The sequence below is a fragment of the Ambystoma mexicanum genome, chromosome 1q (genome assembly GCF_040938575.1).
Source record: "Ambystoma mexicanum isolate Mex_15411 chromosome 1q, UKY_AmexF1_1, whole genome shotgun sequence".
NCBI classification, from domain to species: domain Eukaryota; kingdom Metazoa; phylum Chordata; class Amphibia; order Caudata; family Ambystomatidae; genus Ambystoma; species Ambystoma mexicanum.
The window spans coordinates 93,308,801-93,322,084 of record NC_090922.1 but is presented as its reverse complement, the minus strand read 5'-3'; the positions used below and the strand labels follow the sequence as shown (position 1 = coordinate 93,322,084).

The 13,284-nt window shown below is 44.3% G+C and overlaps 1 protein-coding gene across 7 annotated transcripts in view; it reads right to left on the bottom strand.

Moving 5' to 3' along the window:
- Positions 1–13,284, bottom strand: part of ANKRD11 (ankyrin repeat domain containing 11) — a 1,995,649-nt gene that overhangs the window by 630,200 nt on the left and 1,352,165 nt on the right. For all 7 annotated transcript variants that reach the window (XM_069635589.1, XM_069635598.1, XM_069635590.1 and 4 more), the window contains one exon: positions 3,925–4,067. In XM_069635589.1, coding sequence (XP_069491690.1) covers positions 3,925–4,067 — 143 coding nt within the window. The remainder of the gene's footprint in view (positions 1–3,924; positions 4,068–13,284) is intronic.

The following is a 13,284-nucleotide window of genomic DNA, read 5'->3' as shown; positions in this document are numbered from 1 at the left end:
TTCTTTTAGACTGGTAAAACAGTGGCTAAGGAAGAAAAGATGTTAACCATACTGTTAAGAATAGTGCATCACACTTTCAAGATCAGTAAGAACTTCTGTTAATGTTCACTCTTAGAATTACAGTTACCAACCAACTCTTTACAAGTAAGTAAAACACTTGATTTCTTTTCTAGGCAGAAGTCTCAATCCCTTCAAAGTCTTTCCCTTTCTCTTAGAGCATGAGCGTTCAGTGGCAGAAGAGGGGGTCACTAGGACTAGTGACCAACAGGCATTGTTAGAATAAGTTCTTTAGTAGCAAAAGTCAGAGTTTCCTTAGGAAAACTGGCAAACAGGTGAGTACTTTACTTCTAGGGTTAGAAGAAGGTCCAGGGGCTTCACCGAAGACACACCAGCAGGATTCTAGCAGTGGGACTGAGTGCACTGGATGAGAGACCTCCCAATCACAGCAAACCCCCCAGGACTACACAGAAATCCCAACAGGCTTAAGGTAAGTATATACCCAAGTCAACACAGTACCTCAGCAATGAAGAAGAGATTGCAGCAGGAGAACTTCAGGGACTGCAGCCAAATACCCGGTCAGTGGATTCCTTGTCCTGGAGACTGAACACAAGACCTCAGAAGGGACTTTGCAGCAGGGAACGATGATGAAGGCTCTAGGCAAGATTTCCGTCGCGGCTGAATGTGGTTCTGCGGATTTGGCGCCTTTTCAAGGAGCACAGAAGAAGACAGAAAATCGCGGTTGAATTCTCGTCATTTAAAAAGTCCAGCACTCTTGTGCGGGGACTTTTTGGACTCGATTCGTGTCTCTGGAGATACACCAGGATGCCCACGCAGTTTCAGCGAGATTCGGAATTCAGAAGACCGTGCACCGCACAGTGGCTGGAGGTCCCAGGGTATTGGGGTATTGCAAAAACGCAAGGTCGCAGCAACCCGTGGGATGGCTCAAAATGCAGGTCTTCTTGAATCTAGTGGGTCTCACCAGGCTCTGGGTTCGGGTCGTCGTTTTCAGAGACCCCAGGTCGATTGGAAGGAAGTGCTGCAGCAGGCTTCTGTTACACAGCAGGCTCTCCGGTCGCTGGAAATCATTCCCGCCGCTTTTCCTTCATCATCCTCTTTGGTTTTCTGTTCCAGTGGTCGACATGACTTCAGCTTCCAGGTTTCCAGTATTTATCAGGAACTGCAGCACAACCTCTGCATTCTCTCCCTGCATCTGGTTGTCCAATCAGGACAGCCAGCCCCCCCCACTGGTATTTGTCCCAGTTGAAGGAAGGCATAAGACAAAGGAGGGGGAAGAAACACTAAAATGGCAGGAAAAAGAAGACTGGGCCATTTTGGTAAGATGAGCACCCATAGGTGCCTTTACTGCAGCTGTGATTACAGCCCGCGGTAAAGGTGCACCAAATTAGTAAAAAGGTATCACTGCCACCAGCCATTAAAGGTAAGCTTGTCACTAACAGAATTGTTACAGTTTTAATGTGAAAGGGGATACATTGCATCTCCCCAGCACTCCACATAAGGTGGGGTGTGCTGGTTTCACAGAATAAAATGTAAAAGGGATACAAAGATCCTTTCTACCCTTGGGAACTGTAGTTCACTCAAGGTTAGTACAAGAAAGTTAAATGGGGATCCCCTAGGGCAACCCAGCAACAACAGGCACTTATTGCTAATAAGTTGTTAGACATGATAACTTTAAAAAGACACTATGGAGAGTCTTAGAAATGACACCCATAAAAAGAGTTAAAGATTAGGCGAGTGTGGAAAAAGGTTCCCACTCACTGAGGTATTAATGAAAAATATCCCACTAGAAAAGCAAAAAGTTCTGGAGTTGAACCAGGCGAGGAAGAATTACCAGCTCTGTGGAAATCTTACCTAACATGCTGCCAGGTCCGACACCGAGGGTGTGGAGAAAAAGGGACCGAGGTGAGGAGCCGGAGGGTCGGGCCTAGGCGGGGCGTTCCCCGACCTACGTCGCGCCCTGTATTAAATTTAAAGGGCAAGCTTCGTTTTCGTAGCCAAAGGTTCTGGGACCATCCCCATGTTGGGTAACACCCATGAGAATAGAGTAAAGGGGACGGGCGTACAGTACTATTTTTAACCAGTGTTTGTTTTTTGAGACATTTACTGAGGACACCGCCCTGGGAGTAGAGGTTTTACTAGGAGACAAGTTCCGTCTTAGATGTTTGATGAATGTGTTGAAATGTGCGGCGTGGGTTTGGTGTGTTTTCATTTATATCAGAGTGGATGTTTGTTTGGTATCGGAGCCCCCTGCACTACCACCGCTCGCTGTGTGTTGTATGTGTCTACCCTAGTCACCAAGAGAAACTTCCATAGTAGCCAGAGCTAGAGAATGGCACCCGGGAAGCTTCTGCTTCCCGATCAGATGTTTCGGATGTTTCCTTGGCATCACTAATTTATGTATTGGTCATTTATAACACGCTTAATACCAGCAAGTGGTTTCTAAGCACGGGATCAGGATTTGAATCTGTGTTGCACCATGTTGTCTTGCTTCCAAGACAAATGCGTTGCCCCCAAGCTATCCTAGCGGGGACTATCCTGCTCTGTCTGATTCCTCTGCGCCTGCGGGGTATTAAGTTGATGACTCAGCTTGCATTGCATAGACTGCCCAGTGCTTCAAATGTCGATCTTTCAGCGTCTTCTGTTTGAAGAGCTTAGACGCTTGACATTTGGTCTCCTAGAGGTCTCTTGGAAGACAATGGTTATCCTTCCAGGGAAATTTCCTATTACAAGATGGGCAGAATGTAAAAGGAGTTTTCTCCATCATCAACGCCGGGGAACAGTGAGATGAAGCTATGGGGGGAAACTTGTGGAGACATTCTCCAAAAATGTACTAAATGTTTTCACTCAACTCTCCATACTGTTTAGGCCGAAGCCTGAAGAGTTGAAGGTTGTCTGCGGGGCTCCAGAATCCTGGGAATTGTGAAGACCCTGTATAGGTTTGCGGGATCCGAACGGATGTGTCGAAAGTGGTCACTGAAGATGATATGCATTATAGGGTGGTGGTCGCTGCCCTATAGGTTATAGCCTTCAGTCGTAGGAAATCCAAAAATTCTACTTCCGTTAACTTTTGACTTCCATGACTGATTTGGAGGACATTTTCATACAAAAGGTTTGTTACAGGTCCCCGCCCCAGACAGGAAATGTTGGGAAAGATTCGTTAAAGAATGAAGAAAGCAAAAAAATATGTTTTTCGACTACTCCCATTCATTTTCCCATACAGAAAAAGTTCAACATTAGTAAAGCCTAAGCGCAAAAACTGCTTTGTGGATTTGGGCCACAAACAACTTGGGCACAAAGTGGTTAGTTTCTTTCTAGGACAGGTTTGGGGTTAATCCATGCAGTAGTTTAAAAAAAGATTTGACAGGGAAAGGGGTGCCCCACAGCTCTCGAAAATATAGCTGTATCTGCCATTGTGCTTTGGAGCAGAGAGGCTTTTCAGAAATTAAGCCTTTTTTGGCACTAAGCGAGCAATTACCGGGGTAATGCAAAAACGAAAAGTGCTCAAAAAGCTATTTGGAGGAGGAAAAAGGATGACATTACTTGTGCTAGAGGTGGGGGTTGTAAGCATGTGAAATTGATGAGTTTGGGGAGCCAGTTACAGTTCAGCCGTTTTCAGATTTTTGGGGGAATAGCAGGGGAATTTCATGATTCCTGCAGCTACAACGGAATGCACATTCTGAAAAGAAAATGCTTCACAAAAACAAAAGTGAAGAGGTAGTGGGAGAGGGCCAGTGAGGGGGTGGGGGAGCAGCTGTGGGGGATGGGGGCCGGGGGGCAAGGGGCTATGGAAAAAAGGCAGGGGCTCTTGTCTTGGTAAGTGCATGAGAGGACTGGGAAGAATTTTTGATTTTTAAACGTTTTCGGATTATCAGAAGAATACCAAAGCATGCTGCATTAGGTACTGACCTTGAAGTGTCCATTGTTGGAAGCATCATGTAAAGGTGTGTCATCATCCAATCCCTTTGTGTTCACTTCAGCGCCAGCAGCCAGCAATTGCTTTGCAACATCATAGTAACCACGGTTACAGGCCTCATGCAAAGCAGTCCAACCTGAAAAACACCAAAATGAAATCTAAAAAACAAATCTCAATGAAGCTTCAATCCAAATAGATTTTTTAAAATCAGAAACTAGAAGATTATATGAATTTTAATACCAAATATCTACTTTCTCAAAAGAACAATCTTCAAAATATCATTAGCCACACAATGTTTTACCTTGTATCTATGATTCAAGTACTAAATAACTTAACGGTCATCTGCTTTCACAGGTTCAGTTAGATCAAATAGTCCAGAAAGAAAGGTTGAGGTTGCTAGCAGGTCATTATCAAGTTATTTACAAAGGGCAAGATCAAGTCCCTTAGGTCGGGACTGTGCACGAAAGTTACACAATTCTGATTTTAATTCTAAATAACTATTTTAATGGCAGTACTTTGCCTTTTTATTTCTATTGTCATTATGGAAATGTATGCTTTGCTGAAATTGAATGTTACTGAACTAAATTGTGGTCAGCAATGTAATTTGTCAAGTAGTAAATACGTTCATTCAGCTATAAAATCCATTAGAAACACAAAAACAAGTTGTATCAAAATCATTACACTTGTGTCAATTCACCACCATTAAAATACAAAACAATATGGTTAGAGGTCTAAAACTTGGATCTGTTAACTACTTCCAGGGCTGACTTTATGAAGTGAGCCAAATCATATTCAAAAACCACATTGCCGCACTACATCATAAGCCAAACTATCCCTGCGTGTTGCAAGCAGTTCGCTATTAAATGTGGTCTGATACACTGCCTTCTGAGCTGTATTAAGAATCTGCAATCCATCAGGAAGTGTGCCAAGTCCTCCTGTGAAACTGGTCATCATAGGTCCCGAGAGGGAGACCGAGCAGTGCAATCCGAATCGGGAAAACCACAAGAATACACGGGGAGAACGATTAAAAGCCAGGACAGGAGAGCTGGTGTTCTTAGGATGTTGTGATCTCAGGCAATCAAGAGAGGAAACAATAAGTCCATCTGAGGGAAATGATGTGCCCGAACAACCTGGGATAACCGAAGACAAGGTCACAGTGTCAGGAAGTGCCGGAAGTAGCTCAACTGCCTGGGTAGATACAGGAACTACTACTCCCAGAATGCCTGTCTAAATACGGGCAAACCCCCCTAAAACCGAAAACTACTAAGAGACGGCTCCATAAAAATAGGATGAAACACTACACTCACCTTATCCTCGTACCAGACGTACATAAGACTTGGTGAAGGGCAAGGGTGGCGGGATGAACAAAGGGACACACATATCGAAATATTATCAAAGGGAACGCCTCAGAATGCAAGCAGGGAGGGGTTTACTGAGGGAAGAGGGAAAGGATTGGAAACACCAGGAGGTGGGGGAAGAGACCGTTAAAAGCGGCAGGTGGACTTCTGCCATCTCTCGATATTTTCGTCTAGGGACCGAGCGCGAAGGCGGAGGAGTGGACAGAGTACATCACTGGATTCGAGTGGGCATATTAGGGCGGCAAGTCTCTGGAATCCAGGAAGCCCATACCATTGAGGAAAAAGAAGGGATCGCAGAAGGGAAACCAGGGGAAAAGTGAAGTCTGACGTGGAACAGTATTTCAATTTCTTTTCGGACGGAACTGACACCAACAGCGGTGTATTACTCGCATGAACATTTCGCTTGCAGAAAGCAGCGCTGACCTTCTAAAGGTAATTTGTGTTAACGATTCCTGGCTCTCATACCCACGGAACTGACACGAAGACCTGGGTTATGCTACAGAGGACCCGTGGGTTTTGAACCACAAGGCCGACAGCAGGAGCCTAAATCCTGTTAAGGAGCATTTCTTTACATTATTCCCAGAGCCAACACCCGAGCAGTAGGTGGCTGAATCACCTGGGCATTTGTTCATTTTCACACCAATGTACAATACTCTTGCTCATTCATCTCAACCCCTTTCTTCTCCCCACCAGTAAGGTGCAAAATGAGACGGGTCCTTTTTGGCATAAAAGGCAGCAGATTTTTACACATAATAGAAAACACAGCAAAAATAGTTCCAAAGGTGTGGCGACTGCTCCGTGTCCAAAACCAACCTGCTTCCCCTTTTGCCAACAAAGTCCACAGTAGGCACACCTCTTCCAACCCTTCGTGCCCGAGACCAGCCTGTCCCTGCAGGTGTTCCTGGGCGGGGAGAGCGCTGTTTCTTTGGGGGAAGCTGAGCCCTCATTGCTACCACCAGGTGCCACCGCCGCTTAGGCTCCCAAGAGGCGATGGTCTGAGAAGAGCGAAGACCCTCCGGCTGTGCAATGGCTCATTTGGAGTCTGTCTCTTGTCACTGGTCGCCACAACACCACCACGCCGATGGTGGGTTACTACCCATCGGGGCTCCCCCCTTTCCTCCATCACAGTTCCAGGAGTTAGTGCACTTTGTGCACAATTTCAGTAACCTCCATGCTCCAACCAAACCTGTTCCTTCCCCATTTCTCCCCAAGTCCGTACTAGGCACAACTCCCCCAGCACTTCGAATCCGAGACCCCGCCTGCCCCTGCAAGTGTTCCTGGGCTGAGAGAGTGCTGTATTTTGGGGGGAAGCTGAGCCCTCATTGCCACCACCAGACTCCTCCGCCGCTTAGGCTCCCAAGAGGCGCTGGACCGCAAGAGTGAAGACCCATTCAGCTTTGCAACCGCTCATCCACCGGCTCCTGCTTTTAACCCGGATGTCTGTTTAACTTCATCATACTGCACCCGCAGTAGGTTTAACTCCATCTTTTATTAGGCTAAAGCTCCCATACCAACTTATCCTTGCTCTGTCTGCCCTTGCCGGAGTTACCATGTTGGGAGAGTGCTGTTCCTGACGGGTGAGGTTGAGCTGTATTATGTTCCTTGATTTTCCAAAAAAACAACTTCACCTTTGTTAGGCAGAATCCTGTGCAATGGTAACAATGGTGTAGAAGAGCACACCTTTTTTGATTTAGCCTTCTGGTTTTGAAATTATTTCTCATACAGTTTTTTCAAGTGACTTTCAGAATTACTTGGGTGCTGACAGAGTCAGATTCCGGGCTACAGAATCCAATATAAACAGAACAGTTTTTGTGATCACTTTAACACAAAAATGACCTATGCTCCGTGCACACTTTTGAGCATAAAACTATGCAAAATGAGTACTCTCTCTCTGTTTATCTTACCATTTTTCTCACATTTTATTTATTTAAACACAAAGTATAAATGATGGTGGCAGATGTCGCACATCAGTTTTCAAGTTTCTTGAATATTCAAAACGTAAATCTTTCTACAATTTGGCATTACCTCATGCTTTACAGTACTCAATCTGAATAGAATATTAAAACAAAAATACTTGAAACATTTTTATATGGTTCATATATCATGTGAAAACACGTAACTTCATTTTACAGTCCATTTCCTATGGCTCAAAGAGACAGTCCATATATAAGACTTTCCTTTAGCTTCTGGCTGAATGCCCTTTTATTCGTGGAATTCTCTAATGCACGAGGCGTTTCGGGCTCTAAACGCCCTTCATCAGGTGCGGACCAATGTCTTGTTTCAATGAAAGAAGTTCAGGAAATTAAATGAACATATTTCTGATCAATACCTTCAAATTATATTTTTACAGTTTTTTTCCCCCCGAGAATATTCACTTTGACCTGGTGTACCTGTAACATTGAGGATTTTGTCTTCTTTAAAACATCTTGAACGTATCAGTTCTGCTTTTTCAGTGCAGTTTAGCTCTACGCCTGCTCCCTTTCTCAAAGCTCAGTGGCAGTTTTCTGCATGGTCTGTTGATAAAACGAATACTGTTCGTTTTTATAACTGTCTGTCTGAATGTCAATGGGTTTTGTGCTGTGAACAGTCGCTAGAACATAGCGCTGTGTCCCTGTTACAAAACCCGGATTATCTAGTACTTAAGGCAAATTGCATTTTTTTAAAATCTGGTTTTAATTCTCACCTCAGCGTGGCGGTCAGCCCAGGTAGCTTTTTTTGTGTCCTTTTCACTCAGTCCCGCTTCTTCACTTTAGGTTGTTAGTTTAGGGCTATCTCCTTCTGCTCGTCCCTATTCAGTTCTGGCTCCGTTATTCCTTGTGTGTCTTCTCCTCGAAGTGGAGCATGAAGTGCTCCTATCGCCTTGAGCTTGCTTGGCGTACACATTGTTTTTGTTGGTTGCGATGGTAACCGTGTGATGCTTAGTCCATTCTTTCTTTCTATGTATGCGGAGGTGTCTAATCCTATGGATTTCGCCGGGCGCCATTTTATGATGTCCTTGGATGATGGAATATCTGTATCGAAATACGTTCCTGCTTTCTCGTGATGTAACAGTTCAATGCGATAGGAGTCGTCTAGGTTTACACTTATACTTTCCCATAATGTGTATTGGCAATCCCTTGCCAGATGCATTTCTTTTCTTTCATGTTATAGAAAACAACTTAGATCCCATTCTGCATTCATCCCATTCGGCTGCATGGAGTTCAGTTTTTCTATCCAGTACGTTTCTTTCTGTGACAGCATTGTGTTGATGTTTCCACCCCTGTCTTTGGTATTTGCAATAAATGCAATGGATGCCCCAGTGCCTCGAGTAGAGTGTGCTCTAGGCTTGAAGACCAGTTCTCTCTTAGCAAGAGTGTAACATAGTGAGATGCATTTGACAATCCACCTTGAGATAGCCGATTTAGAGACAGGATCCCCTTCTCTACCAGCTGCCACTGAAACGAATAATTGTTTAGTCTTTGTTAGGCAGAATCCTGTGCAGTTCCCTTAGGGACCACTACACACAATTAAGACTACAGGTGGTAATACAAGTTTTACCTATGGTACAAGCCTGTACTACTATGTTAAAGTGGTAGCAGTAGCGGAGCAGCCAGGCTTATCTCAAGAGTATATGAGCAGTAGCAGAGATTACACAAAGGGACCACAATTACTGTGACTCAAAGCAAACAGTGACTCAAGATTTCAGGTAAAAAAAATATAAGTACATTTATTTTCAAACCGTTTGTTATAAACACTTCTATTAATTCAAAACCACACGTAAAATATACTACAACCAACCAATTAACTTTGTACGGTATTACTTCAAGGTAAGTACCCTAGGTTTTAACAGACCGGTGTTGTGAAACAAAAGACGTTACCGGGAATACATATGCGATCACTTTCTGACAGTAATGACAGTTCGGTCTTACTAAATAAACACGTATCTGGGGCAAAAACACACTTAGCACCCGAGTTACAAAGAGAGTTGGGGGCAAAAATCATAGGCAATACTTTTGTCAAGACAGAATCAGAGAACACTCATGGACAGAAATTCAAGTGTCAATAGGCCGGAGCCAGTGTCAAGTGGAACCGGGTTCCTGTTGTCGAGGATCAAACTGTCTGACAGTTCAAGATTCAACGTAGCCAGGAGTACTTAGATATTGTCAATGGAGGAAGCAAAACTTATAAGAACGAAGGGAGATAAGGGCAAGCCTTGTAGGAGAAAAGGGATTCACCCGAATTCCTCAAGCAGAACACAGTACCTTATTCAATGAAGAAGCTGGTGCCACGGCAGTTGTTCCTGGTAGTTTCCTGCAGTCCCACGTTTCTTGGAGCTTCAGCAAGAAGGACGACGTCTGGAGGGGTCTGCACCACACAGGGATGAAACCGGCAGCAGCGACTGAATAAAAGGTGTGCTCCTTAAAAACAGGAGAGGCTCTTCAGATGGCTATCCAGACCACTACAGCAGTGTGCAGCGATTTCGACCACAAATAGGATCCTCTGGCTGTAGCAGATGAGCTGGTTGTCCCCACCAGGCTCAAGGGAAGACGACTCCGGACTGGATCTTCTCTGGTCGTCGAAGGGCAGATAGCTTAGGACTGCAGCAGGGCTTCACCGTGACGGGATAGTTGCAGCAGCCGACTACTTCTCCGCTTTTCTTCGGTTCCTTGTAGTTCCAGTGGCGACTGACTTCCAGCCCAAGAGTCATGCCTTTTATGCGAAAATCCCCCATTCACACAGCCTGGCTGTCAATCACGCAACAGGGGGGGTTTGTCCAGCCCGTACAACCACCTCAGCCAATCATGGCAAAGTGCGACTTGGGTTTCCTAGGATACCCTGTGCAGGGGGTGACTACACCCCTCCCTCACATTCAGCCCACCTAGACACCCAGGCGCCTAGAGGAGGGCTTCTTAGCAGAAGCCCGCCAAAAGACAGTGAACAAAGAAGGCAAACCTGGTTTGCCGCGCAAAGTAAAACACAAGAAGGACTTTAACAAAAAGAAATGGCGAATAAACCCGACCAGAGCCAAAAGAAAAAGTATTTGGTCAAGCGGGTTTAAGTTCGAGGCTAATATAATAGCCTAAAACAATACCACGTTTATGTAGTATAATCGCGGTAGTAAAGTTAGGGTAGATACCACTGCCACCAGCCAAGTCTAAATGTTAAAAGAGCGAAACAATACTCTAGGAGGTACAGATAAAAAAACTGAGGATTAACCCTTTCCAGTACTCCATGTAAGATGGGGTGTACTGGATCTGTGGTTAAATGACTATGTAAAGTTAATGGCAACTTTACCCTTTTCTGGGGGACAGTAGTCAGCCTCAGAAATGGAGTTGGTGGGAAGTCTAAAAGACAACCCTGTGTCATTGCACTGAAGGTGCTGTGTAACAAACTAAAGAAGGGGGCTACTGAAGTGGTGTACGCCAGAGTCCACAATCACAAAAACAGAGAAAATACACATGGCAAAACATGGGTAAGAGTGGGGGAAAAGCACTCACTCTTACCAAGTGAAAAAAATAAACTCCACAAATCCAGCAAAGCTGCTGGGGGACTCATTAGGTGAGGGAAATTGGCCATATAATGAGAATTTCCCCTAACAGCCTTCCTTGCTCCTTGTCGCACCCTATCCATTTCTTTATCCTTTAAAGGAAGGCTCCCTCCCCATACCACGTCCCCCCCCCCAACCCTAATCATTAGCGGATTGCCTGCCCTTCCTGGAATTTTTCCGGGCTGGAGGAGTGTTGCTCCTGACCGGGAGGGGCTGGGCCCTCCTTTCCCCACTTCTATTCAAGGCTGCGTTGGACCTGCTTACCTGTTAATCCAAACTCCGCTCTGAGCGCCAACACAGTACCCCACTGCACTGCTTCACAACTTATTTCCGAAACAAACCCTTCTTACTTCACCCTGTAGCTTGGCAACGCCTGCCACATGTCCCCCAGACCCATCTTCAGACATCCTATTACCAGACCGTGCCATGATATGGTACCCGCGCCAGTCTGCCTTTCAACGCATGGTCATTTAGCCACTCTGGTAAAAACTACTAGCCGTATGCAACTCGTCCCCGGCTGGATAGACAGCAACTCGTACCGCTGTGTGCCCAACTGGGCACAGCGACAGTTCACATCACCTTCACTTCACCCCAAAGGTGCTGGTTTACCCAGAAACATGTTGCATGATTTAGCCCGGACACCGAGAGTTGTCTAACAAGTTACCCCACCTACCAAGCGGTTATGTGACTCTGGCCAAAAGAAAAGGAAGTAGGAGGGAGAATCATGCTAGCTTTGCCAATCAGTCTCCATTTGACATTGCCCCCTATCCTGTGCAGTGTTGAATTGAATGCTCACCCACTGTTCCAAATGCATGTTTACTGGTGCCACCAATGCTGTGACTGGGTGCACTGTCTACCTTGGGCTAACTATTCAACAACCTCCAACAAAATCCCCCAAGTCAATATGGATGACCCAGTCCTTGACCTACTTGTAGTAAATTCACACCAATCGATACCAATCGATACATAAAGCAAACTTGCCTAGGCTAAACTGCCCCTTTATTTCATTGGTTCTTTATATTGCGCTTAATACCCAGAGTCAAAAGCCTTAAGATCTAAGGACAAGTACAGGTTACCCCCCTTCTCCTAGTGTACTTCTCCGCAATCGTGTTAAATATAAAACCCTGATCGATCGTGGAGAAGCCCCTTCGGAAACCTGCTTGCTTGTCTGGAAGGGCGAAGTTGTGCGATACCCATTCCTCCCAACCGCTCTACCAGGCATCCTGCAAAGATTTTACTTGAGACATCTAAAAGTGCCATTGGGTGGTAGCAGTTATATTTTTTGAACAAAGGGCTAATTAAACATTTGTTCCAGTATTTTTTTTTTTATTGTATATGGTTTACAAAAAGAAAACTTTACAAATACATTAAGTAACAAACATTTCAATATATTAAAAAGATAGAGACCCAATTATCCCTTTTTTTAAAAAATGAGAAACACATAACAAATCATTTAAATAAAAGAATTCAGTGCAAGTTAAAATATGAAATGATTTTTTCAGTTTCCCTTTATATAACATCAGTCTTAAGGAAATAGCAGAGATTACAACAGTTTCATAAAACAGATTATCAGACAGTTAAATCAAAGGGCAGGCGCATACAAATCTAAACATTTGATAAATCCAGCCACAGCAAGAGCATCTTTGATATTAGAAATGGCAAGACACCGAGACCATATGAGATTTTCTGCCCCTAAAATACCCAGGGTATTGAATCTTCCTAGATAAAGATCCCTTGGACCTTTCAAAGCAGTACAATCTAGAAAAAGATGTTGAGTAGATTCAATTACCACAGGAGTATGAAAAAACCGACATAGAAGATCTGAATCACTAATCTCCTTCCTTCTATGAAGGACTTCCCTGGTGGGGAGGAGATTCCATCTAAGCTTAAGAAGTGTGCGATAATGACGGTTAGGGAATTGAGTCAATATAAAAGACAGGCAACCTCTCTTCTTATGGTCAAATTGTAAATCATTAAGAGAAGGATAGACATGCAATTTTTCAAGCGTGTGACTCCAATCCGCACTAAAAAGGGATTCCTTGACTTTATTGGGATTTGCTAACAGGGTATCCCTATCTGTGGAGAGGTCTGATAGTGTCCTATTACAGAGGTCACGAAAACTTGAAAGATGGATTACGGTCTGAAGATCCATTTACAAAGAGTGTTTTACCCACATCAACATATAGGGTGTCCTGTTTCGGAGAGAGCAAGGCAGAGAAAAGGGTTAAGACTCTCCAGAGAATTCTAACTCGCAGAGATACCAAGCCCAATTCGTATCTTATAGCTACTATTGGGATACTATTAGGTAATTTCAAAATTTTCCTCCAATAAATACCCTCAAGTGTACCCCAAAAGGTGAAAAGGGCTAGATAGTGCAGTTCCATTCCATAGATTAGTTTTGGGGTCACCTTACCATTAAAAAAAAATAAAAATCGACAATAGGCTTAAATGAGAACATACCATACTTA